The sequence below is a fragment of the Epinephelus fuscoguttatus genome, linkage group LG12 (assembly GCF_011397635.1).
Source record: "Epinephelus fuscoguttatus linkage group LG12, E.fuscoguttatus.final_Chr_v1".
NCBI classification, from domain to species: domain Eukaryota; kingdom Metazoa; phylum Chordata; class Actinopteri; order Perciformes; family Serranidae; genus Epinephelus; species Epinephelus fuscoguttatus.
In genome coordinates, this window is record NC_064763.1 from 23,985,454 (window position 1) to 24,012,172 (window position 26,719).

The following is a 26,719-nucleotide window of genomic DNA, read 5'->3' on the forward strand; positions in this document are numbered from 1 at the left end:
GCTAAAATACTGACGAAAATTTTGTATTGAGCGAATCTCTTTGTGTTGCCGTGACCAGCGTTATTTATATGATAGGTTTACAACCCTTAAACATCTTGATACATAGTTAAGGGTGTACATTTGTGTAACTCCGTACACAAACACCTGTAGCAGAGAAAAATAAGAGAGAAGGAAAGACAGAAAAAGAGAAAGAAAATTAAAGAAAGACAGCAAAAAAGCAGGCAAAGGAAAAAAGCAAGAAAGAGGACTCAAGAAAGCAAGCAAGCAAGCAAGAAAGACAGACAAAGAAAGAAAATATGAATGAAAGAAAGAAATAACAGACTCCAAAAAAGGCAAAGGAGACAGAAAGCAAGAAGGAAAGAAGGCACAGAAAAAGAAATAAGGAAGATAGCAAGAAAGTCAGAAAAAGAGAGGATAGATAGATAGATAGATAGATAGATAGATAGATAGATAGATAGATAGATAGATAGGGGAAAAAAACAAGAAAGAAATAATATTAACAATAAAAACAATAGGACTCCAGCAGTGAGTGTCGCTGTTTGAACCCCTTATAATCATTAGTCTGCTGGTCAGGTGGACACTGCCTCTCTTACAGCACTAGAGGGAGACAGCATGTTCATCTGTCTTCATGGTGCATTTAGGGGCCGTCAAAATGGGTTGGAATTACCAGAGAAGCAAATGGCCCAAGAACTTGACAGAGCTGAACAAGTCTTAGGCCTATAGTGTCAGAAAAGCAGCAATAATAATTTACTTTTATTGTATGATTGTAAATCTGGTGTCAATAATTAGAAGGCCTGCTGTATCTTCATTCGTCACTTAACTAATCCAAATTTGATTTTTTGCCTTGATAGCTGTCATGTTTGATGTTTGCCTTATTAATTGCCCACTTCAAACTATTAAGAAATACATTGCACAAGATGTATCTCAAGCAGGGTCCAATTCGGTGTGATTTCCAATCTCAAAGTACTTGAATGCACCGTCAAGTTGTGTAACCCAGAAGACGGAGCCTGTGAGTGAGTCTTGAATGCAGCATGAGACTCTGGCAGAGCGGCAGACTTGAGAGTTGCAAACAGTCGGTGCAGGATGGTGTGAACTTCAGTGAGGACCTTGAACTCAACATTTCTCTGACTTTGCTGTTATAAATCTCGTTTATCTTACCTGGCTTAGAACTAACATCTGGTGCGTGAAGGCAGCATTTGTTTTACCTGCTGAGTTTTTTTATTATCATTAATTTTTATGTGAGTGTCGGTGTGACAGTGAGAGCCGGTTTGACTCAGACATGGCTGAGGTACCGCCACCACAGGCACAGCCGGTCGAAATAGACCCGGAATTTGAGCCTCTCTCCCGCCCGCGCTCCTGCACCTGGCCGCTGCAACGACCGGAGATCATCGACCCGGCCAGCTCCAACACATCCTCCCCGGCCCCGTCGGTGCAGCAGGAGCCGGGAGGCAACACCGAGTTCATCAGCAACCTCGGCTTGTTGGAGGAGGACTACGAGGAGTACGCAGAGCAGAAACCGCCTGTGCCCTGCAATGATTATCAGCCCCACCATCATCACCATCACCGTCTTCAGCAGCTCCCGGGTCCCCAGCTGCTGCCTCAGCAACAGGTGCCTCCTCCTCCTCCTCCGGGTGTCGCACCCTTGTGCAGCTCCGCGCAGAGGAAGAGCAGCTCGTCCCGTCGTAACGCCTGGGGGAACATGTCGTACGCTGACCTGATTACCAAGGCCATAGACAGCTCACCTGAGAAGAGGCTGACACTGTCACAGATTTATGACTGGATGGTGAAGAGTGTGCCTTACTTCAAGGATAAAGGGGACAGTAACAGCTCCGCGGGCTGGAAGGTGAGTGTGTGCACGTCAGCATCCAGCTGTGTAGGATGAACCTGAGGTGTAACTATTAACTCCTTTAACGCCATAACAAAAGTAGGAAAAGTGTCATTGATTGCAGTTTGCAGCACATCTGCACAGCACTGTCCTGAACACACAAACTGATCTTCAACAGCGTCTGCACTGATGCACATTTTAGACCTTTTATTATGATGTGCAAAGAGTGCAAAGTCCTATAAATGCTGGAGTTTTGTGCCCTTTTTTCAGTAGTTTTTTTTTCCATTAGTAGCATGCAGAATAATTTCCTCTGTAGTCCTGCTTAAAAACAGAAATAGATGTTCATATCACCAACTCTCATCTCCATCATATTCTACTGAATAGGGGTGTATTATAGGGAATATAGGGACAGCACATTTTCTCATGTTACAGTAGGACAATGACAGGCGTGAGTATTAAAGTTAGTTTTTCTACAAGGGGTGACTGAAAAGTTTTGACCCTCAAGGGAACAAGACATGGCTCTGCTTTGCAGTGCTTTTATTTTTCAACATAATCCCCTTCAAGGGCAACACACTTACTCCAGTAGTGCTGAAGTGCCAACTCTTCACTCCCTGCAACGCTTGAATTCTTGTTCCCAGACTGAGGCATATAAAGGGGTATTGTCATGTAAAGTATTGAGCATATCTTGATGGTGATAGTCCTTTGAGATGAAGATATTTGATCACTCCAATTTCTCCATTTTCACCAAATCACTGACCACTATTTATCTCAAGAACATGCAAAAATAAAATGAGTTCCACACATGAACATGCTTACTGATAATAAGGAAAGGTGGTAGATTATAAAAAATATCATCCTCTGGGTAAGGCTCAAAACTTTTCAGTCACCCCTTATGTATCAGTAGCACCTGTGTTTTCTAACTACCAGCAGCAAAAGATGTGACATCACTCACTGTGATGTGCTCAGTCCAACATGACTGAGCGGTTTAACCTACAAAGAGAGAGTTCACCAGCACTTGTCTGACCTCTGCAGATACCATTTTCCCATTGTGGTTTGAAGCTCTTTGCTTTTATTTTGTAGCCAGTATTGAGTGCACATGACGTGGTGGTGATGGTCATTCAGAGTTATGTATTTAAATTACAAAATAAGTGTAATAGTAAACAGTTCCTGAGGAAGAAAGTGTGCAATTAGAATACAGTTACTTAAAATATTGGTGATTACAAAGGCCTTGCTGCCATTTTCCCATGTTGGTTTAAAGCTCTGTGCTTTTTTTGACAGCAGTTTACAAAGCAAAACATAAAATATGATAATGTAATTTCTCCTGCTTTTGAATTATTTTTTTTTTTTTTTTTATTATTATTATTATTATTTTTTTTTTTTACAATTTATGAACTTTGTAGAACAATTTTGGAGAGATCAAGTGTACATATAAGCGCCATATGTCTTGAGGAGGGATTTAGGAGACCAAAAAAAAAATAGAATAGCAGTCAGTGGGGTTTGCTTGACTAAAAATCATAGGTTTTTGTACAATACCTCCACAAAATCAAGTTGTAAGGGTCTTACAGGTTTCACCCAAACTTTGTACTTTTATTTTTAGACCAATATTGAGTGCATGTGATGTGGTGGTGATGGTCATTCAGAGTTACCTAATCAAATTACAAAATAAATGTAATTGTAATCAGTTATTAAGGAAAAATGTGTTATTAAATTACAATTACTCCCCAAAATATTGGTGGTAACAAAGGGCTTACATATATACTTTTTCAGCAAAAAACTTATTTGCAGATTAAAACATTCACTTTTAGTTTGCATCTTTTTGCCATGCAGGATTTTGTCATATTTCTGGACAGTGCGGGTCAGCAAAGTCATTGCGACAAATTTGAGTACAACATTTACGCACTTGTGTTTATCGAGGACTTTTTAACTTTATTGCACAGCGTAAAACATTTGTTAAAAAAGTAATCAACTGTAAGTTACATAGCTCTGATGCAGTAATTAAAATAGTTACTTGTTACAATTCTAACAGGGTATCTAATTATCTGTAATCTACTACATTTCAAAAATAGCCTTTCCAACATTGTTAATATGAAAACGAAATCTTTTCTCCCCATTGTGCACAAAGGTTATAAAATGTTCTTTGAACATGCTTTCACAAATGCTGAACGTTTACTTTTGAATTTGGCTGCTGAACTTTGGCATCTTAGTAACCTTTGAAGTTTTGGGGTGGTTTCCTTTGTGAGCGGCAGCACACGCCTCTCTGCTGCATCAGTGAGGAAACGTACAGTTCTGAGGCAGCAGAGGACCTGACTGTAAACATCCCATACATGAGCCTGAGACTATCTCTCAATGCTGGGGCTTCAGCCCTATTACACTAATGTCAACTAGGTGTTTGAGAACAGGGTTTGACTGAGCGATGGTTGAAATCTGGTTTCACTGAGGGGAATAATGTGCAGGAACACTGTGTGGATCAACACAGATTTCAGATATAACCTCTCTTAAGCAAACCTTTGTTAGTGGGAACAATCCATCCAGTATTATTACCAAACACACTGACTCATGGTCAATACAGCATTTCCACAGTCATGGAAATCCCAGTACAGTCCCGAAATTTGACAAAGTGCAGCTTTCTGGCCTGGAAATATATTGGAAATATTTAGCACAGGAGAAAAGCGGTAGCCTAATGCCTGTACAAACATGCTAATCCGAGTCTTAACATTGTCTCACCGGGTGAGGAACCATGATGGATAAAAATTAACTGAGGACAAAAGCAGACAGTGGAAAGTGGACGCTAATTAAAACCCGTACACTCTTAACAAGATCTGAATTCATATTTCAGCTCCGCAGCCCTTCCTGTAACCCCTGCATTCCTGTGAGATGTAATTTTGAAGTTATGTCAGGAAATGCCTCTGCGGACCTCAATCAAATATAGTTTCCATTGTTTTAACACCCCCTTGTGAAAAGCTTTATCACAGCTCCTATTATGACTTATGGCTCTGCTAAACCTCCCTTTCCTCCTTTTCTTAGTCTTTCTGCAGTTCTTCAACTACACTTTATGTACAGTAGGAACACAGGCTGGTGGGAATGATGGCAGTCAGGTTTTTGCAACTGTTTGGAGCTCCCTCCGACAATAACAGGAGGCGACGCAAACAGCTCAATCAGTGTTGGGGAGTGTGTCGGAGGGGAAGGGGCTCGGGAGAAGGGAATGCTGGGAACAACGTCAAACATCCTCCATTCCTGAGCTGTGTGCTCATATCTTTGTGTCCCTGTCTTCTAGAGTTTCCTCAGCGGATGCTACAGCCTGGAGAAAGGGATCGCTGCTCTTTATCCTATCACTTCCTTCTCTGCCCTCTCAGGCCTTCTGTGGAAGGTGTTTGTTCAGTTAGAGTTTGCATAAGAAGCTGGATTTTTTAATACTTACTATTACTTTTTAATTTTATTGATTATAGTCTGCAGTTTTTGATAAATGTCTATGGACAAACCAACACATTCTCACTCCGACCTTGTCACATATCGACGTTCATGGTCATAGACTTTGCACGTCCACATACGACGTGAAAGGTACCCTGTGTGCATTGGTTGTTGACGTTCTGGGACACCGTGTCAAGGTCTTACATGCATTGCCTTCTTTTAAAATACACTTCTGTTTTTGCAGGAAATTTAATGTTTACATACAGTGTCTTTCAAAATAAACACCGCAAATAGAAGTTTTTTTTCCTTCAACAAACACACATGGTTGGGTTTGGGGAAAAAAAGAACAGGGTTTGACTTTAGACTTAGCGCGAACACCGCTCTTTCAGATGAAAGTCGTGTTTGTTGGACCCATCCACCCACCCTAATCGGACTTTCACCGTCTTAACATTCGTCCTTGTCCCACCTCGTTTCTCTGCTGGGCACCATTAAACTATAACAGCAACCAACTGCGTATCATGCCAATGTTAAGGGACGCCTTTTTCGTTGGTTTCTGAGGCTGCAAGTCACTGCCCAAGCGCCGGATTTCGCCGACTTCGGAGTGAGACTGGGCTTAACTAACCATAGGAACAGTCATCTAACTAGAAGTTCAACCAGCCAACAGCCCAGTGTCTTTGACTTGTCATACTGTATTTCTCTAATCTAATTCACCCTGTTGCTCCAGCCTGTTCTTATTCCAAACGAGTGGAAAGATTTATAATTGGCCTTGTTTGCAGTTTGACGTGTCCTGTCATCAGTTTTACAGATATGTCTTTTTCAGTGGTGGTCTATGGCAGTGGTTCTCAAATGGTGTGCCATTTCATACCAGTCCAGATGTGTTGAGGGATTTTTTTGATAACCGCATATCATTATTGCAATTTTCAACTGGTGCTATACAAAAAGTTATAAGTTAATTTTTAATTGACTGTATCAGTATGTTGTGGACACCCATTTACCAATAAAGAGGCAAACTCTAGCTAAAAAATGTAATTTAATTTAAAAAACCTTCACAGGGAGCCTATTTGTCGCCATCGGCACATGGAAATTATTAGTGTGTGACATATCAAAAGCCCTGATTGGCAGCCAGTGTGAGGGGTGATAACATTTAAAAGGAGAAAGCCGTGAGTGGGACAATGGATCGCTTTATTGTACGGAGCAAATTACAACAAAGCACCACTGAACGACCTACCATCGAAAGAAAAATCAGTCAGTAGACAGTATCACGAAAGCTACCGGTCTTATTTTTATTGTCTTATGTGGTGATAAGAGTGATAACACTAGCTACAGTAGCTATTGTGCACAGATATAAATACAGTGCCTTGACATTTTGGCTTGCCCTTTGGTGTGCTTCGGGCACAAAAAGTTTGAAAAACACTGGTCTATGGGGAAAATACTTTTTGGACCGCTGGGGATTTTTTCACTGCAGTACCACGAGTGACCACTGGGCAAAATTGTTGCAAGGCTTGCCGGTGTTCCTGGAGGCCTGGCTATGCTGCATGCATCTGCCCTTGGTTGCTTTGTAATGTCAGCTGATAAAGTAATGCAAACGGCAAGCGAGTCAGTATCATGGTCCAAATAAAATATAGGCTCACTGTGTATAGTAACATTATTATAAATATGACTGTGATTTGTTTTCCAGTCGTCTATCAATATGATGCCGGTCAATCATAGTCAGTCTCTTGTTAGTCAGCGTTGTGGTAGCTACGGAGGATGCTGACTGCAGTTCACTTCACAGCGTCAGAGAGAAATGTTACTAAGGATGTTCTGAAAGTTACATATAGACCCTTTAAAGTAAGCATTTTACCCACAGTCCTAACTCAGTGTCAGAGAGAAAAGTTTTCATTATGTGCCATTCAGCGAAGCAGCAAGTACCCCAAGAACAATAGCACCAGCCTGTTTATCTTTAATATTAAATCAACAAATCTCCACTTCAACCTCTGCATTCCTAAATGTTGGCATGCTTCACTGGGCCTTGGAACCACCAGCTAACAGTTATTTTTACACTTTCCTGTTAAAAAAACACGGCAGTCCCCCCACAATGAACTATGATGCATTTCCTGCAGAGTGGATGGAAAACAGTGCCATGTGTTAACATCCCCGCCCTGCAAAACACGAGGGTCAGGGCTGGAAAAAGAGGAGGAACCGCCAGGAGAGACTGTACATGGATCATGTTTGTGCGGCTACTTCTATGTGAAGTCATTTTATTCCATTTCAATGTCCCCCGCCACGTTCTAAAAGAGATCATCAGCCCGCTTGTCATTTTATTTTGTGTCATATCCTGGGCCATGTATTGACTTTAGAATCCACATGCATGAGCGTCCCTGATTGAAATGACAGATAGAGATAAGCCAGAGACCTCATGGTGGGCAGAGGGCGTTGAGTTTGAACCTCAGTGATTATACAGCTCCACCTAGAAAACTGAAGGTGGGTGGAGGGCAGGACGAGGGCGACGCTGCTGCAGCTAGAGCTTCCTGCCTCCCTCATGTCATGGTGATTTTTTTTGTTTTGTTTTGTTTTCCCTCTAAAAATTGTGGTGATCATGATGCCTTTACCACAAGAGAGGCCCCTGCCAACTGGGAGGACTGGTTCCCCTGGGATACTGGTGGGTCTGAGAGGCAGTGTGCCGCATGTAAGGTACTTTACCATCTTACTGGTACTGCCACTGTTTTTCTCAGTGAACTGTGAACTTAAATAGTCGAACAGGAAGTAGCACCCCATACTTTAACTGGCGGAGAGGTTCAGAGGTGTTCATTTCAAAACATGTAAATTGCAAGATAGCCTTTTGAAGGTTATGGTTAAACGCTATTGGTTCATAGAGCTACACAGACATAAGGCAGTTTGGGTGTTCATGCATCAGTGTTTTAAAGATAAATATACAATTTTGGTGGCAGCCTGTAGCGTGCACATTTGCTGTCTGTTGTAAAGTCATTTATCTCACTACATCATTTAGCACAGGTGTCAAAAAGGCTTCTACTGCAGCCCATTGATTGCGCTGTCCGGTGTCTGATGTTGTGTGGAAACTAGTGACAGACAACACTGGCAGTATTTATTCAGGTTGAGCACAGTTGCTGGATGGAAAAGCTTACGCTACCTCCATTTAAACAACATCACCCAGATCAAGTGACAGCTGATAAAAGGGCCCGCTAGTGGAAGTGCGGGTTGAGTGTAAGGTACATGTGTGATTGTAGGCGGTGGTAGCATGGATTAGCTTTTGTCCAACAATGGCTTCAGTTAACCTACACAGCTGAAGTGTCTCAAGTAGTTTGACAGTATAGGATATACAAGTATTAGTTAGAAAATAAAGACAGCTCAGGTAAATAAGCTGATGTCGCTGGCTGTGGGGCTCCAGGGATGGCAGTTCTGTCGCTCACTCAGTCTACCACTTGTGTCCAGACTGAAATCTCTCACCAGCTACAACTGGATGGATTGCCATTAAATTTGGCACAAACATTCATATCCCCCCCTCATGATAATAACCCAGGTAATCGTTTAAAGAGACAATTCATCCCAAAATCAAAAACATATTTTCCCCTCTTACCTGTGGTGCTATTTATCAGTCTAGATTGTTGTGGTGTGAGCTGCTGAGTGTTGGAGATGTCTGCCTTCTCTTAAATATAATGGAACTAGATGGCACTTGGCGTGTGGTGCTGAAAGTGCCAAAAAAACACATTTAAAAAACTCAATAACAATGTCTCTTTACAGAAATCATGACCCAGTTACTCAAGATAATCCACAGACCTTGTAATCAGTTTCATGTAGGAACTGTTTTCTTTCTACCGAACTACACCAACCAGCCATATCAGTGCACAGAAGGGAGAGTGCATCTACTCATGGACGATACGCTTGTGCTCGTGACAGCACAAAATAAATATTAATGGTGTCCTCCTCAGCTGAGATGTAACGTTAGCATGCTCAGTGGTGCTAGGTGAGATAGCAGTAGACAAACTGTGGTGGTGTCGGCAGAGAGAAAGTAGTTCCCACATGATGATTATCTTGAGTAACCGGGTCATGATTTCTGGAAAAAGACATTTTTGGCACTTTGAGCACCACATGCTGAGTTCCATCTCGTTCCATTATATTCGAGCAAAGGCAGACATCTCCAACACTCTGCAACTCGCACCAAAACAATCTAGATTGGTAAATAGCACTACAGGTAAGAGGCAAAATATGGGTTTTTGATTCGAGGATTAACTGTCCCTTTACTTCTTACGTGGTGCCATCATATAGCATTGTCATTGCAACCTTTTCAGCCTCACAGAGCAGCTAGCATGGCTGTAAAATATTCAAAACTGTGTATATATTCAGAGTAGAGATTAAATTCTAGAAGTTTAGCTTCATTTTTGTTCAACAAAAGGTAAATATTTAAATGACCCACCCCAAAGAGGTGTTGTATAGTCGGTGTATATGCTCACTTTGGGGACACAGGCCTGAAAAGAGCCAGCTACTAAAAGACACAAGAAAAGAAAAGACAAACTGAATGACTGCCAGCTATTTGTCTTGGGATCACAAGGTTAAAAAGGGAGGCCTGCCCTTAACTTAAGAGGCCCACTGAAAGCTCCAAGTAACCCCATGAAGAAAGGGAGGCTTGGGGCAGGGGCTTTCACAGAGGAGCGACCGTGGCTTGAGGGAAGGAGGGGAGCAGTCAGCTGACTGGCTCGCTGTGGGCTGAGGCCTGTGTACAGTCTGCTGTCTACACATGTGTGAGTCTGAGGAATCCGTGGCATGTGGGTTTCTGCATTGTCCTCCAGTCCTGCACAGGATAATAATCCCCCTCTATATTATGTTCACAAAAAGAACCTGGCCTCAAACCCATTATGCAAAATATAAAGGACATGGGTGCCGAGGGAGGCGACGAAATATGTTGTGAAGAAAGAAAAACTGGATCAAACGTAATTGAGATTAGTGTCCAATCCGGTAAAAAAAACACTTGGTCTTTTTACCCTGTAAAGTGTCCAAAGAATGTGTGTCACTCTCAAGTTAGGCTGCTTAGAACGATTAGAGATCAAGTTTCTAATCAGCTTAATATTTCCGAGTATCTGGTATGATTTAAGTATGATTGTGGTTTTTTTTAATCAATAGCACATCACGTGATGATCTATCATTCTCATTTGCCCCCTGCTTGTTTATCTAAAGCTGGACTCCTAACACAAAGCTCCTCATTCCTTTTCACAGTCTCACTTTGAAGCTGTTGCACAAGTAGGTCACTCAGTTTGATGCTCAGTGTTAATGAAGTAGCCTGCATTGTGCCTGGAGCCATGAACAGGCTACACAGTCTCCACACCGAGTTAGAGGACCCCTCTTCTTCTTCTTCTTCTTCTTCTTCTTCTTCTTCTGCAGCCACGCTCAGCTTTTTTACCGCCCTGTAACAGAAGACGCGAGTCCCACGCCTGTTTTCAACTTCCTGGGTCAGAGGAGAAAGGGGGGAGGGGTACACAGGAAGACACTGTCAGGAAGTGGCTTGTGTTTTTACTGTAATCTCTGCAAGTGCTGTGCTCGCTTATTCTCTTATTTACACCACATATCACGGCAGTTATTAAAGATAACAGCTCAGGTTAATTGTATTTTTGCACTCACCAAAAGCCACCATACAGAGTAAGATAAGGATGCAGTGTGTTATTATTGGGTCAGACTCTTCTCAGATTTGCCTTTTCCATTCATAAATAGAATAGCTGATTAATTATTTTTTACAAATAAGATTTTTCCCCTTTTATTCAGCAGCTGCAGAATGAAATACCTCATGTGCCGTCTTGCATTTTAATATGAGAGGAATAAGAATTAAGGCTACAGGGCTATAATATTATCAGTATTATCTTTCAGCATAATTAAATCTTGATAAGATTAGTTTTTTGTTTTATAATTTTCAAAATGTAATGACTCTGACCAATATTAGATAATTGAAGGAGACCTGTTCACTCTAAAAAATAATCCACTGGAGCGTTAAGGTGACCATTTGCATGCATCTTTTTAAGCAGTTTTATCTCTGGTCTTATAGAGTAAATTCTGTGAGAATTTCAGGATCTGACAAACTCAATTATTTTAGTACAACCAACATGATTTGCTTTGACCTCAAAAAACTTAATTAAGTTGAATTAACTTGGTGCAAAGACCAGGCCCCTAGGAACGCCATTCAGGGCTGCTTACAATTTCCAGTGGCCACTATTCCAGTATTGCAGTGAAAACATCCAAAAGCCGAAAAGCATATTTTCCTCTTAGACCACCATTATAAGAGAGACGTCTGAAAATCTGTTGACAGGGTCCCTCAAACTGTAAACCAGGTGAATTATGTCTTTTTTTTTTTCTTAGAGATTTTTCTTTATCCATGTAGGTTTTATATCTGTAAATCTTTTCTCAAGCTGAGAAAAGCGATTTAAAAATCTGTGACAGTTGATGAGTCAAACAGAAACCCGCAGGTGAAAAACTACTGCACATATTCAGTGGGCTGCATACTGCAGATGTAAACCCAATTTTTATTGGATTGAATAGGCACCATCTTGGGGTCTGGTTTCATTTTACAGGCCTAATAACATTCATGGCAGAGATGCTGAGGGCACAGATGTGGAAGACCTGAAATCGCAGACCAATCAGAGCAGACTGGGCTTTTTTTGGGAGGTGGGCTTAAAGAGACAGATTCTATAACAGAGCGGACGGTGAATACGGGTATATATCCAAGCAGATGGTATGAGAAAACCAGTGTTTCATGAACATTAAAGCATGTAAACATGTCCTTGTCGAAACTCAAAGTACAACCGAAAATGAGCGTAACAGGTCCCCTTTAAGTTTTTGTTTTGCATGTGTGAAGAGAAATTAGTTTCATTATTGTACTCATGATATTACAAATACAATGTATCTGAACATATATATGGTTTCCCATATTTTGATATATATCACTATGAAAAATAATCATATTGTGGTACTACTTTCAGAAATGTCACCCACATATATGAAGCTACCTGTCCATTGACATTGTGACCTACACAATCAACTTGTTAGCAGATGTCTGAGGGATTCAGCCAACAAACTGGTCAGGAAGTGTACCAATCTGATACAGTTCAGTGTGCAATATGAGCTAACATTAGCCATCATAAGCTAGTGGTCATACCTGACTATGAAAGGACATAGCACAAAACCTCTGCATGGACAGAAGGGTGTGTTTTATTGCTTAACATTTCAAATTTTCACTTGAAAGGGTAAAAAAAAAATGTGATTTTAAAAGTACAGTGCCACTGTCATATTGTTGTGATAGCTGTAGCTGCTTGATCCCACCACATGTAAATTTAAAGTGGTTCTGTTTTTCCCTCCAGTCTCTCCTCACTTGCTAAACATCAGGCCTCATCACTGATATAAAATGGAGTTACTGATTTGAGAAGCAGCTGGTCTCCAGCAGTAGGTCTCCGGGGGGAATCCTCTGTCCTGTCTGTGGTCGTGTCTGCCGCTGTATGTAAAACATTTGGACCAGTTGAGGCCACTTTCACTGTGGCTGCACCTGCCCCTGCAACTGGGCCTTGTTTGTTTACTTACCCTGCGACCGTTACTGCAAGCCTCATGCTTCGCTACACAAGAAACAGCAGCTGTGTCAATTGGATTGTTTTGAAGTCCAGTAGGAGGAGTCGCTCTTTGCTGCAGCAGTTTGTCTCAGTGGTATTGATCACATGTGATTTAAGGATCATTGGGTGCATTTGAAAAGTTGTAAGATGGATGGCGCAGGGTTCTCCATGACCTAACGAAGGTCTTTTGAGTGCTGCCGTGTATCTGAGGAGGCAGACTCAGTCTGTAGAGGGACAACTGCTTTCTGCTGCGCAGCATTTACAGCATGTTGTTTGAGATGTTGCATTTCTGAGGGTTAACTGAAAATAGATTTTGTCGGAAGAAGAAAGACCTTTCCCAGGTCAGACATCCCTGCACCAGCTGAGCTAGAACCAGAGTGATGTTAAAACTCACATATTCTTCAGTCCTTCATAGAGCTTTGTTTACGCTAATATGTTTTTTCTTAGCACAAAAATACATTAAATGCTAATAGCAAGAATTTGCCAAGACAATGCAAGATATTTTGTCCTCAAGTCAAGAACAGCATTATATGAGATATACTGTATGAAATGCATTTTTACTCTCAAACAAGCTTGTGTGTTTGATCACTGCTGTAATTACTCAGCAGGTCTCCTCTCTCAGACATTTACGTCACTTACAGACCTCTATAATCTGTGCCTGGGAACTTCCCTGGTCGTCTAGAAAGGTCAATGAAAAGCATATAGATTTCTTAACGCCCCACTTTCACATGAACTGCCATGCAGCTACAGGTGCACATATTTTACTACTTCAAAGTTGTTTAAGAAACAAGGGCGGTAACAATATGTTTTATAAAGAAGTTTAGCAACAATGAAACATATAGGCCACCTTGGGTCAGGCTTTCAGACACATAATGTGTGAAAGGGGCACCTCCTGAGTTAGTGAGGCAGGGGATGTCTTTTGTTCTCTTTGGGTTGAGGTGAGGTCTGTCTCAGACTAGGATTATCCCCGGCGGAGAAGAGAATTCCCCTTCTCAGGGCCCAGTCATGCAGTCCGTGATCTATTGTGGGCACTAATCAGAAGCTGCAGACATTTGCATATCACTAGTTATCTCAGCCGCGTGCAAGCAAGGCATGCCGTTCGGGTAGTGGAATAAAAGTTGGTTCACAGGCTGAGTCTGTGCAGCACACTGCTCAGATCTCAGGTCCTCCGCTAATGACTCATTTCCTGTATTTGGTTACAGATTAAGATCGTGCAAAGACAGAAGAATAAGAAGGGAGAAAAGGTCATGAATTAAATGAATGCAATTCAGATTGAGCATTGCATTTTGGAGACCATTTAGTCCAAGTCAAGTCTGTCCATTCTGCATGTGCAGGATGTCCTCCAACACAGGAAGCCTTATTTAAAAGTCAGTGGAAGAGAAGGGAGGAGTCCGGGTTCGGTGGTGGGGTGAGGGGTGGGGGGGTTGTCTGTTATGGTGAGTCAGAAAGCAGGCAGTCCAACCCAGCAGCACGTCACATCTGATGCTTCTCCTCTCTGTGTTCTCGCTCCATCCAACCTGTTTGCATGTCTCTGTCAGCGCTGGCTGAGGAGCTCATGTTCAGTGAACTCATTGACCCCAGCTCCGCCGGCAAAAACATCTCACTCTGTCGCCCTCCCCGTCCTCACTTCGAACTCTGTAACCTCCCCCCCTGCTTTCTTTTTCAGTAAAAATTTCTCATTCATGCACAGCCCGCTGCCTCCACTCTTAGGATCAGGCTTCACAAGGCCACTGTTGATGTATATAGCTTGAGGTAGAACTTGCTGTGGTTCAGCACCATCGTACCAGGACAGTCACCGAGCTTGTTCTACTTCTGCAATTATCTGAAGTGTCATCCTGGTCTAACACCGGCAGCTACACAAAATGCTTGTAAATGTATTTATTTTATCACTTTATGGGGCCATCCTCTGTATGAAATAAATTATAATAATATGCTAGAATAAGTCACATTCTGACTGTTATTATGCACTGAATGCCCTCAGCTCAAGACCAGCATTTTATGCCTAAGGAGACCAGGCTGCACAGTACATCTCTGTCCTGTGTGACCGTCTCTCTGTTCCCCGACCATCGTTGTTTTTCTTCCTGAGAGAATTACCGCAGTAGGCGCCTCTGCGTCCTTTTTAGAGCTCACAACATAGCATTAGAGAAAATGGACTGAATGAGGCTTGAGGTACATACATGTTAGCACAAGGACAAATGTGACCACATACAAAAAAAGTTGGTGAAACCTAAAGTTATACAGCATGTTTTATTTAGGAGAGTTTTTTTCTTTAAATCTGCTTTTTCAGTGAAAGAAAAAACATTGGTGCTGGTGGAAGGGTGGGATACGGCTGTGAAAGTCAAACATGGTGTAAATAACACATATGATTACAGTGAGGAGGAATCAGGATGACCAACCTAATAAACTCAAATATAGGACTTTTAAAAGCAAGCATTCAAAACACATAAATTTAAAAGTAAAAATACTCAAATGAGATACACATGCATTTTACCATCATATCAAAAGAAAGAGACTTAGGGTGCTTTCACACCTGCCCTGTTTGGTTCGGTTCAATCAAACTCAAGTTAGTTTGCTCCATAAGTACTGTTCATTTGGGCAGGTGTGAACACAGCAGTCGCACTCAGGTGCGCACCAAAACAACCAGACCGAGACCTTCTTGAAGAGGTGGTCTCCGGTTTGTTTGTGGTGAGAAGGTGTTCCAACCTCGATCCGAACCAACTGCAGTCACATGACACATTGTTTGGATTAAACATGAGCATGTTACAGTCCTGGAGGATTATTAATGTGCACCTCCTCCTGTACTGCCTTAATATGCACATTCAGCACATCCAATGCATCAAAACATTGTTTTCTAGTTGGAGCTGTGCCTCGTTTTCAAACTGTATGGTTTGACTAAAATGAACAATGACAGCAATATAGTCCACGATGAGCAGCGCTAAAACCAACCTGCGTAGTTGTCCCTCCATTGTGACATTAGAAAGTGTTGCATTTATCTAGCAAGTGTACTCTTCTTCAACGTTTTGTTTACTTCCTGGATTTTTCCCACATGGAAATTCTGACCAATCAAGAGCAGCTTGAGGCAACTGTAGGCAATTATGCAACTTTATAACAAAATTAGTCCCTGATTCGGACCAAGGCAAGGGAACTCTAGGTCTGAAAGCAACATAGGTCTTAAGAAAGGTTGCAGCGATATCCCAGTTTTAAGGTATAGCCTGATATGAAACGACAGTTACCATACCATTTCCTTTGCTTATCTACAATATTGAAAAAAAAGATTCTGTATTCAGGACACTGGGCGAGATGCAGGGTACACCCTGGACAGGTCACCAGACTATCACAGCACTGACACGTAGAGACAGACAACCATTCACACTCACATTTACACCTACAAACAATTTAGAGTCACCAGTCAATCTGCATGTCTTTAGACTGTGGAAGGAATACCTAGAGAAAACCCACTCTGACACGGGGAGAACATGCAAACTCTGCAACCCACAGGATCCCCCACCCTGGGTTCAAACCAGAGGCAGCAATGCTAACCACTGCAACACCATGCCACCCTAGAAGTCTCATACCGGTACAACCCTAGTCTTAATTTAAGCACAGAAACCACAATTTAACGTTCTCAACCAGAACAACCAGTGGGTTCCCCGGGTCAGGGTCACTCACTGGGCCCAGTTTTAATATAATAGAGTATTGAATATCTGGCAAATATACATGATAGAAGTGTTCTCAAGGAGCAAAAGCAAAACCAGTGCCTATTAGATTAATATGAGTAAGATAAGTAAAAGACTAAGTCTCTGCACTTATGTCCCAAGTCATGTCGGAAGTCCTAAACTTTGAGTTTTTAGTCTTAAACTAGTCATAATGTGCATTTCACCAAATGTAATACAGTTTTAACAACAGAATAATAATAATACATTACATTTAGAAAAATCATCAATGCTTTTTTATTGACCACAGTGTGGTTTTTTCCGACTGGCACTCAGTAACGTAGTTCTTCATGGTTTTCTCCTGCAATTTGATTGGATGCTGTTGGATTGGTTCAAACAAAATGGATCATTTGGGAAATTAAGCGTCAACTTGCTGGGTATGAAAAGTGTTAATGTTAGTTGAGTCAGAAAATTAAGGGAAATTAGTTTACATGTGACACACTTTTAAATTACACGCTTAATCTTTGGGCTTGGGGCAGGGGGGGTGTAATGTGTTTTCAAGTCCAAGTAAAGTCACGAGTCATTGGTGTTAAAGTCCAAGCCAAGTTGAGTTTTTTTATTTTTTATAGTTGAGTCATAAAATGTATGACTTGAGGCTGATTCAAGTCCACACCTCTACTGAAGAGTCAGAATGTACCAAAATGCTAACTTTAAATAACTTTGCTCAGCTGACAGTGCCCCTAGTGCCTGTATATACACTGTTTGTATTTGTATTGCATCTGGTCTGTTTGATGCCATCTTTCATTTTGTTTGTCGTCATATTCAGTAACAGACTCTCTACTCTGTCTCTGGCTGTACTGACATCTGTCTTGCAAGGGTATCAAATATTTATTTAGGGTCAAATAAATGACACCACATGTCCCATCCGTCCCTCGCTAATTCATGCCAAAGTAACTAATGTCTTCTGCTGGAGTGCATGAAGAGGGAGTGGAAAAGGCTCAGTAGACATAATATTGTTGAAGGAGGATATGGACGTGTGTATACTTCCTGTTCATCTGCTGGCTCTGACATCACACTCAACTACCAGATTCCTCTCCATTCAGTACCAAAAATGACAAATATTTCCTCTGCACCAGTACACCTCATTTAATTGCCACTGAAAGCATTCATTCATTCATTCATCTTCTAACCGCTTCATCCTCTTGAGGGTCGCGGGGGGGGCTGGAGCCTATCCCAGCTGACATCGGGCGAGAGGCAGGGTACACCCTGGACAGGTCGCCAGACTATCGCAGGGCTGACACATAGAGACAAACAACCAATTAACCTAGTCCCCAATCTGCATGTCTTTGGACTGTGGGAGGAAGCCGGAGTGCCCGGAGAGAACCCACGCTGACACAGGGAGAACATGCAAACTCCGCACAGAAGGGCTCCCAGGCCCGGGATCGAACCGGCAACCCGCTTGCTGTGAGACGAGAGTGCTAACCACCACACCACCGTGCTGCCCCCACTGAAAGCAACCAAGATTAACTCACAGTTGCTTCTCTTTGCACCAGAGGATCAGTATTTAATGTTTAAACACTTTATAGCTGCACTTGAAAATTTCCAAATAAAAGTATTGACCGACTTTTTGCCCACTATCATAAAAAATCAGCTCTGGAAAGTGTGATTTTGATGCCTCTAGCTGCACTGTAGGCTCCACATAACAGCAACTCCACAGATAACTTACAAATGATTCACTTTTTTTTACCACCCAGAACTCCATCCGACACAACCTGTCCCTGCACAGCCGCTTTGTGCGCATACAAAACGAGGGAACGGGAAAAAGCTCCTGGTGGATGCTGAACCCGGAGGGTGGAAAGAGCGGAAAGTCACCTCGCCGCAGAGCCGCCTCCATGGACAACAACAGTAAGTTCGCCAAGAGCAGAGGAAGGGCCACAAAGAAAAAGGTACGGTCACACCTTTTATTTACACTATACTCACATGGAATAGTTTGACATTTTAGAAGATACAGTTATTTGCTCTCTTGCTGAGAGTTAGATGAGAAGATCGACACCACTCTCATATTTGTCTGTCAATGAAGCCACAGACAGCAGTTAATTAATTTTGGAACATTCAGCAGCTACAATGCAGTGAACTGATGATTTTACAGTACAACATCCATCAGCCATCAGTGACTGGAGGGACGTTATACGAAAATGGCCTGTAATCATATATTAGGACATTTTTAATTACTTTGTAGTGTCTCTTTGTGTAGATGGCTCCACTACGAGGAAGCAAAAGCAAAGCAAAACACAACTGCAAATGGGACTTAACATGCTTGACTGTCCACAGACTGGGCTAACCATCCGATCACCAGGCGCTGTACGCTATGGTTACTGCCACCATACAGCTAAAGGCCTTTGCACACTGAGTCCCTTTTTTTTGTCCTAAATTGTCACACATCTAAAAAATAAATATGACCATGTTGTGTCAATCATGTTCTCACAAGTCCGAAACATTTGTCAGTCATTAAAATTTTCGGAACAGGTTCGATTTTCTGCGTCTTTCGCATCTGACCAAGCAGCTGCGGTTCCAAATGAAAGACAGGGAGGGAGTGATGACAGTCAGATAGGTAACTTTAGTGGAGAGAGGCAAAAGAGATATTGTGTCGTTTAATTTTGTCACGTATGGCAAATTTTCTAATTTCAAATGCATTGGAATCAGTGCACAAGGATTCTGTGCGTAACAGTGTGCAAAGGCCTTAACTGTTACTCACCTGTTATCCTGTTGCGGATAACACCAAGCACCTCGCTAGCAATAGTGAAGCCTTCTTTCATGTTAGTTATAGCAACTAGGTATACAGCATCACCATCGTCATCATCATCATCACCATCATCTGTATTGATGTTCAACATTAACATATTTTGCTGACAGTGAGGGTAATTCCACGTTGGCGCAGATTTCCAAACAGGCGTTATTTGGACAAACTGATCACATATTGAGAATCTAAATAGTTACTGTCTCGCCTGAAAAACTGTTTAAACTTAATAACAGCTTTTTTTGAAGCTTAAAGACAACTTTTTGGCAAGTAAACAATGATAAAGCAATCACAAAATCACACAGTGCTGAAGTGACCAAGTTCAGGCAAAGAATAAGGTGACTAAAGGTGACTGGTTATCATGCTATATCATGCTATATTCAATCTGAACAAAAACCAAAGTGTAAAAACAATTTGTAGTTTTACCATCATTTATGTTCAGGAATCTTAGCAAAATAGGTCGTAGCTTCAGATATGGGAGTGGTAACAGCATATTCTCAAAAATGTTGAACTATCCCTATTTTTTGGATCTAAGTTAATAATACACTGGTAATTTTATGGCAGCTTGTGTGAGTTTCTGATCTTTTTCTATGCTTAGATGGCTCTGCAGGAAGGGGTTGAAGGAGGAGCAGGCAGCCCTGGTTCCCAGTACTCTAACTGGCTGGGAAGCCCAAACTCCCACAGTAACGAGGACTTTGAAGCCTGGAGCTCCTTTAGGACGCGCACCAGCTCTGACGCCAGCACCCTTAGTGGCTGCCATTCACCTTTCCCCTCTGAGCAGGATGACCTGGGGGAGTCTGATGGCCACATGATGTACCCCGGAGCGGCGGGAACCAAGATAACCTCCACCCTGCCCAGTCTGTCTGAGGTAGCTGGATCAATGGGCCAGCATGGCTCAGAGAACGTCATGGAGAGTCTGCTGGATAACCTGAACCTGCTGTCTCCCAAACCCCCCCAGCTGGGCTCTGACTCCTCACATTCATCAAATGCTGCCATGCTTCAGAGTGGCCCCTACAGCTCCACTGGCTTGACCCCGCACCAACAGAAGGACTACCGTAAGTGCATGTACAGCCAGGTGAGGATGAACTCCCTGTCCCCTGCCCTCATGCAGACACTTCCAGAGACTAAGCCGGGCTTTGGGGCTTATGAGAACCAGTATATCTGCCCGGCTGGCCTCCTCAAAGAGCTGTTGACCTCAGACGCAGAGGCCAGTAGGGACACACAGGTGTCTCAGGTGGGGAGGGGGGGTTGCCTAATGCCCACTTACAGCCGGCAGAGTCACATGGGGGGTCATAATGGGGTAAAAATGATGAATCCTCCTCAGAGTCACACAGTTCCTCATGTAAATCCACAAGCTATTCATAGCCAGGGTCCCTCAACCTCACAAGACTTGAATAGCTGTAACATGATCCCCCTGACTAGTCTGACTAGTCTTTCAGGGGCCCCTCCTCGAATGACCAGCCTGAGGACATGCATGCAGCTGCCCCGTGGACACCCAGCACACACTAACGCTGTTTCGGCAAGCTACGGCAGCAACAATGGCTACAGGGAACTGAACTCTGTTCACCCGCATAGTCACCACCAGGAGCGGCTGCCCAGCGATCTGGACAACGTGTCCATCGAGAGGTTTGAATGCGACATGGAGACTGTCCTCCATGACACCCTCATGGATGGCGGGGCGCTGGACTTTAACTTTGACCCAGCAGCTGGGCCTCATGGGTTTCCTCAGAGGGTGAAGACAACCACACATAGCTGGGTGTCAGGCTAGGACGCATGGTGGATCACAAACAGGTGAGACTGGCTGTATTCAATGCATGTATGCAAACTTTAACATATAAAATGTCCCGTTTCCATGCCCTAAATGTTTTCAATTCTCCCTCACAGGTTTTTCTTAGCATCACGCCACTGCTCACCTTCATTCAGAGGCTGGAAAATGTAAATCCACAGAAGCCACCTGAGCATCTGACCCAGTTATTTTCATAAATGCGCACGTCTCAAGTGTCAGCTCCATGTGTAGCAATACATATTACTTTATATTCAATAGAGTAAACAAAGTAAGTTCAGACCCGGACACTGAAATAAGACACAACAGCCAAAATTTCATTCTTAACAGCAGTGAACATACTTGTAAAGATAGCTCTGCAGAGAGAATATGAATAAGACAAGCCCATAGTCATAGATTTCAGGGTGGACTCAGGAGACACGTTCCCTTCAGCATTTAGAACATGTGCATTTGTCCCCTTCCCCACCAAATAAACACATGACAGCAGCAGAGGACTTTTATTTTGACAAAATGTAAATGAAAGACATTTTCACATTAAAGTAAACATTAATCAAAAGGCTGAAAATTAAGTGTTTGACACTCTAAATATCCTGGTGAAGACCCCCATCCCCTTGTGTCATATGTCTGTCCCCCAGAGAACAAGCCATCATTAACACACTAGCCTTGTTTACAATGGCCTTTCAAAAACTGGAATTATGTGTTTATTTTTGCTGATTCGTGTTCATATAAAGATACAGCTAAGTATGCAGAAGTCATAACACAGTATCAGAGTGCCTGTCAAAAAAAAAAAAAAAGCTTTGAGAAATTTCTAAAAATGTATGAGTTGTGGCCAGTCTGACGTCGAGCCAACACTGCATAATCACCTTTTGTTTGAAAGCAGTAAACAGGCACAGCTGAGCATAGCTGTGGGACTTCAAATTGCAGTGGGGACACAACAACTCAGTTATAAGTTAAGGTTTGACCACAAACTGCTCTGTAGATCAGTGGTTCCCAACTGGTGGGTCGTGGGTCCATTCTGAATGGACCACAAGTGACTTGTAAACGAGTCAACTTTGTACGAAAACACCTTATTTTAAAGTACGGTGACTTTCCAGCACAGAGCTTTTATTTTGAAGCGCTGTTTCCTGCTGCAGAGTGAGTGACTAACGGACAGCTACTTGACAGAGACAGCAAACTAGCTTGACGACATGGCCATACACAAGTATAAAGCTGAATATATTAAAACGTTTGGACCTTGAACTAATGACTAAGGTGAAATCTGGACCCCGTGGTTGGACCAGTTGGGAACCACTGCTGTAGATAACGAAAGAAGTTTTAAAACCAGTTATATCCTTGCTACCATCCAGTGAAAGGGGCCAGTTTGGGGGCCAGCATGGCAGTTAGATAGCAGTATGGATAAATATTTCCATTTTTGAGTTAACTCATTGAGGGCTATTTGGTCAAGTTTAATGTGAAAATGGCAGGACTTGATAGTACATTAGAGTGGACCAAAAACCTGCTAAATCTGATGTTCTAAATGGTCTGATCAGTACCAAGAATTTTAATTTTTAAGGGTTTCATTTTAACATCCAGCCCTTAAAGGAAAATAATTACAAACGTGTTAAGCTAGTGAGCTCTTTCGGCTTAAATGCTAGATAAACCTGCGTATCATCTGCATAGTGATACACATTAACTGTATTAAAACAGTGACTTATAATGACACAGGGGAAATGTATGGTGAGAACAGCATATGTCCTGAAATATACCTTTGGACAACACATAGCAGATAATAAAAAACTAACACCAAAAATATTCTCCTTGGTGTTCACACAGATTTAATGTATATAGACAGATGTCGTGGTACAGTGTTGTCAAACATCAGCCATATTTCCTCACCAACAGATGTCATTAGAGGCGGTGAGACAAGCTGCATCTCTGACTAAAATGAATTAATCATTCATATACTGTATGAAGGTATTTATTTATGTTTTTTATTGTAATTGTTGGATTCTTGCTTTGTACTTTGGATGCTTGTAAAAAATATATGAGTGCCTATGCTGTGTACAACATATGCTGTATTTTAGTTACATTATATTGTTATGCTGTTTTTTTCATTACATCAAACTAATATTGAAGGAAATTAAAGATACATTAGAGACATTTCCTTCTGAAAACAGTTCACTGAATGTCCATATCTGTCTCAGTTTATGTAGAGAAGTGCACTGTGTGAATGCTCCCTGTTACGTTGATGGTGCTTTAATGCAATACTTAAGAGTTGTTTAAAAAGTGTAGGTGTTTTGAAACACCTATCAACAAAAATGCTCAACATTGTATTTTGCCTTTTTGGATTCAATGTTGTTGTCAGGGGAAAACTTTCTAAATTAAGTCAAGGACTACTTGAACCTTTGTGAGTTTAGGAAATTCAACAGTGCTCGAAGTTATGAAAGACATTTCAAAATTGCAGTGAAAGTGAAAGCATAGATGATGTTCTGAAATTCTATAATGTATATATATTTTAGAGAATTTGGAGATTTTCACAAGACTTAAAGGGATAGTTCAGATTTTTTTAAGTGGGGTTGTATGAGGTACTTAATCATAGTCTGTGTATTACATACAGTAGATGTCTGTTGGTATGCCCCCAGTTTGGAGACGCCTCAGGAGTGACAACACAGAAACTAAGCAATGATGGAGGCAGCAGCAAAACGTATATCTGTCACCTGAGATAGTGTTCCAACTAATAAAATCTATAACAGTTTAAGTTTATGCTATATTAATGATATTTCTAACTGCTTTTCCTCACCATCAGAGAGTTCCCAAACTATACTCTAGCCACCAGACTCCATTGACAAAAACAGTAATTTTAGCTTGCTAAACACAGGAGCTGCTGATCTACCGCTCCCTTGATCAGATAGTTAATTTGTGTTTGCGTGTGACTTTGGTGAATCCAAACTAACCCTTGTAAACACCACAGTCAACAATAATACAAACAAAATAACTGATCAAGGCAGCGGTAGACCAGCAGATCCTGTGTTTAGCAGTGGTAAATTACAGTTTTTTTCAATGGAGTCTGGCTTTGAAGAGAGTGATATAACGGCTTTATTTCTCTTCCTCTGTCCAATGATGAGGTTAAGCAGCGAAAATATTCTTAATATAGCACACACATAAACTGATACAGGTGTTTTTAGGTAGCTAAAGCATGTTTGGTTGCTGACTCCTCCACTGCAGTACATTGCTGAGCTTCCATTTTGGACTGCTTCTCCAAACTGTGGGCGTGCCGACTGACATCTACTGTATGAAACACACTTAGTATACATAAGCATCTCATACAACCCCACTTTAAAGATCTGAACTATCCCTTTAAGATATGTGATACAGTGGGAGAGGCAGCAGGTGGAGGAGCTGATGACAAAACTGACTGGAAATAGACGATGGTCTCCAAAGTTTAGCCGACACAGCACAGGATTTTCTTTGCTATTTACCTCCCAGCAGCTACAGTTTTTATGCACCAAAGAGTCGTCTACTCTACCAAACACATTTCAAAGAAAGTGTGCCAATTCACTGTGCCTACATGGTCTCACAGACTTATAATGATGTACATATTATTTTCTAGTAGTACATATTTTGTATATGATGGGTTTAAATTAATTGTTAGGATTATACTGAAGTATTATACTGTTTGTATGATGGTGTTAGACATGGTTGTTTACATAACTCAGTCCAAATCATATCAATAAATATATGAACACTCATACCTCAAAATGTTTTACCTCTGAAGGGTTGAAGGGATTTTTCCTGCCATTTTCCTCAGTGAGTAATGTAATGAAATTGTCTTCTTTTTTGACATAGTTTTGTACCTTTTGTTTGTTTGTTTTCTTTTTGTGTATTTGATTAATGCTGTTTGGACCTGTTCAGAGTGACGCACTGTCTGCCTTTGTATTTTTAATGTTTTCTTGTGCTTGAGGATTATAGCCATTAGTCTCTAGTAAATATTTGTGACAGCACAGTAAATGATTTTAAATTAAATGTGTATTTGTGTGAAATTCTACATTTTGAAAGATTAAAAAATATGAATTCGTCTGTTTAGACCAAACTCAAGGACCGGAGTTCAGTAAACAGAATCGAATTATACCTTGTAATAAAGCAACTACTTCTGTAATTATGAAAGCAAAAATTAATGTGTGATGGGAGCATTTTAATAATGGGTTAAACTCTTTAAGCTTAAAGAAGCGCTTTAGTCTGTTAACTTTCATTTAAATAAAAGACAGTATAATGCAGTTTTTATATGTATAATCTTTGACATTAAACAAATGACGAAACCCACTGTGCAAAGTTTGGATTTGTGTGACTTTATCTGAGTATCCTCACACAGTATTCTCAGGATTCCTTTGAATTTCTGGAACATTTTAGGACACTTATTCCTTTCTTTCCTCAGCTTTGTAACTGTGGTCAGCATTGGCTCTTCCTATAGGTGACACAGGCGGCCACCTAAATGCACATAAGGTAAAAATTATCTAATGCTAACAGTTAGTAAGTAGTTGGGGTACCACACCTAGACCTAGCAATGCAGTTCACCTTTATGTGTTCATCAGTAAGTGACCATCACAGTCTGGTGGAGTATGGTGGAGTGGAGAGCATTAGGGGACGCATCAAGACGCATTGGCCGCCATGATGCGTGCTTGCGTCTCAAAATGTGTTGTCCATTTTTTTGATACGCGACACAGTGACGCGTGTAATACCATGCGTTGCCAGCGGGGGTGATAATGCAAATGATGTACTTGAAATTAACCACTTTTTGTTATTCACAGAAGAAGCAGGTATGAAATATGGCAGGCGCGAGGAAAAAGTTTGCGAACTCATACGGACACACCCCCAGTTATATGACAGTTCTGGTGCCCTGCACTCTAATAAAATAACAGTACTAGCTAGCTACAGCAGTACTAGCTAGCCGGAATGTACCGGTGACTCTGCTACCCCCATTGCGCTTGCTCACGTTGCATGTGTCGACTATGAAACAGCCCTTAGAGTAAGAGAAAATGAAAAGGTCAAGGCCTTCTGGGGACGCAGTATGAAAAAAGATTAAATTTGCATATTTCTACCTCAAATGAGGGGGTTCATACATCTCAGGGTCTTGTTCACGAGTGAGGGTAGAATGGAGTGGTAGATGGACTGGCGGTTTGGTGCGATGCGGGCGCTACGCCAGACCACCGTGGTGAAGAGGGAGCTGAGCCAGAAGGCAAAGCTTTCGATTTACTGGTCCATCTACGTCATGAGCTCTGGGTAGTGACCGAAAGAATGAGGTCGCGGATACAAGCAGTGGAAATGAGTTTCCTTCGTGGGGTGGCTGGACTCAGCCTTAGAGATAGGGTGACGAGCTCGAACATCTGGAGGGAGCTCGAAGTAGAGCCGTTGCTCCTTTGCGTCGAAAGGGGTCAGTCGAGGTGGTTCGGGAATCTGACCAGGACGCCTCCTGGGCGCCTCCCGCTAGAGGTGTTCCGAGCACGTCCCACTGATAGGAGGCCCGGGGCAGACCCAGAACATGCTGGAGGGATTATATATCTTATCTGGCCTGGGAATGCCTCAGGGTCCCCCAGGAGGAGCTGGAAAGCGTTGCTGGGTAGAGGGATGTCTGGGGTGCTTTGCTTGGCCTGCTGCCCCCACGACCTGGCCCCAGATAAGCAGATGAAAATGGAT

The 26,719-nt window shown here is 42.0% G+C and overlaps 1 protein-coding gene across 1 annotated transcript; it reads left to right on the forward strand.

The window, feature by feature from the left end:
• Positions 1 to 832: 832 nt before the first annotated feature.
• LOC125898818 (forkhead box protein O1-A-like) lies at positions 833 to 25,343 on the forward strand. The gene is made up of 4 exons (XM_049592763.1): positions 833 to 1,843; positions 18,224 to 18,415; positions 19,865 to 21,057; positions 21,151 to 25,343. The coding sequence occupies exons 1-3, from the start codon at positions 1,280 to 1,282 to the stop codon at positions 21,032 to 21,034; spliced, it is 1,926 nt and encodes a 641-aa protein (XP_049448720.1). The 5' UTR covers positions 833 to 1,279; the 3' UTR covers positions 21,035 to 21,057; positions 21,151 to 25,343.
• The last annotated feature ends 1,376 nt before the right edge of the window (positions 25,344 to 26,719 follow it).

Bases quoted from the DNA above. Each gene is read 5' to 3' on its own strand.
- LOC125898818 (XM_049592763.1), top strand. From the start codon at position 1,280: ATGGCTGAGGTACCGCCACCACAGGCACAGCCGGTCGAAATAGACCCG. The intron at 1,844-18,223 runs GTGAGTGTGTGC...TTTACCACCCAG, and splicing joins ACAGCTCCGCGGGCTGGAAG to AACTCCATCCGACACAACCT. The intron at 18,416-19,864 runs GTACGGTCACAC...TTCTATGCTTAG, and splicing joins GAAGGGCCACAAAGAAAAAG to ATGGCTCTGCAGGAAGGGGT.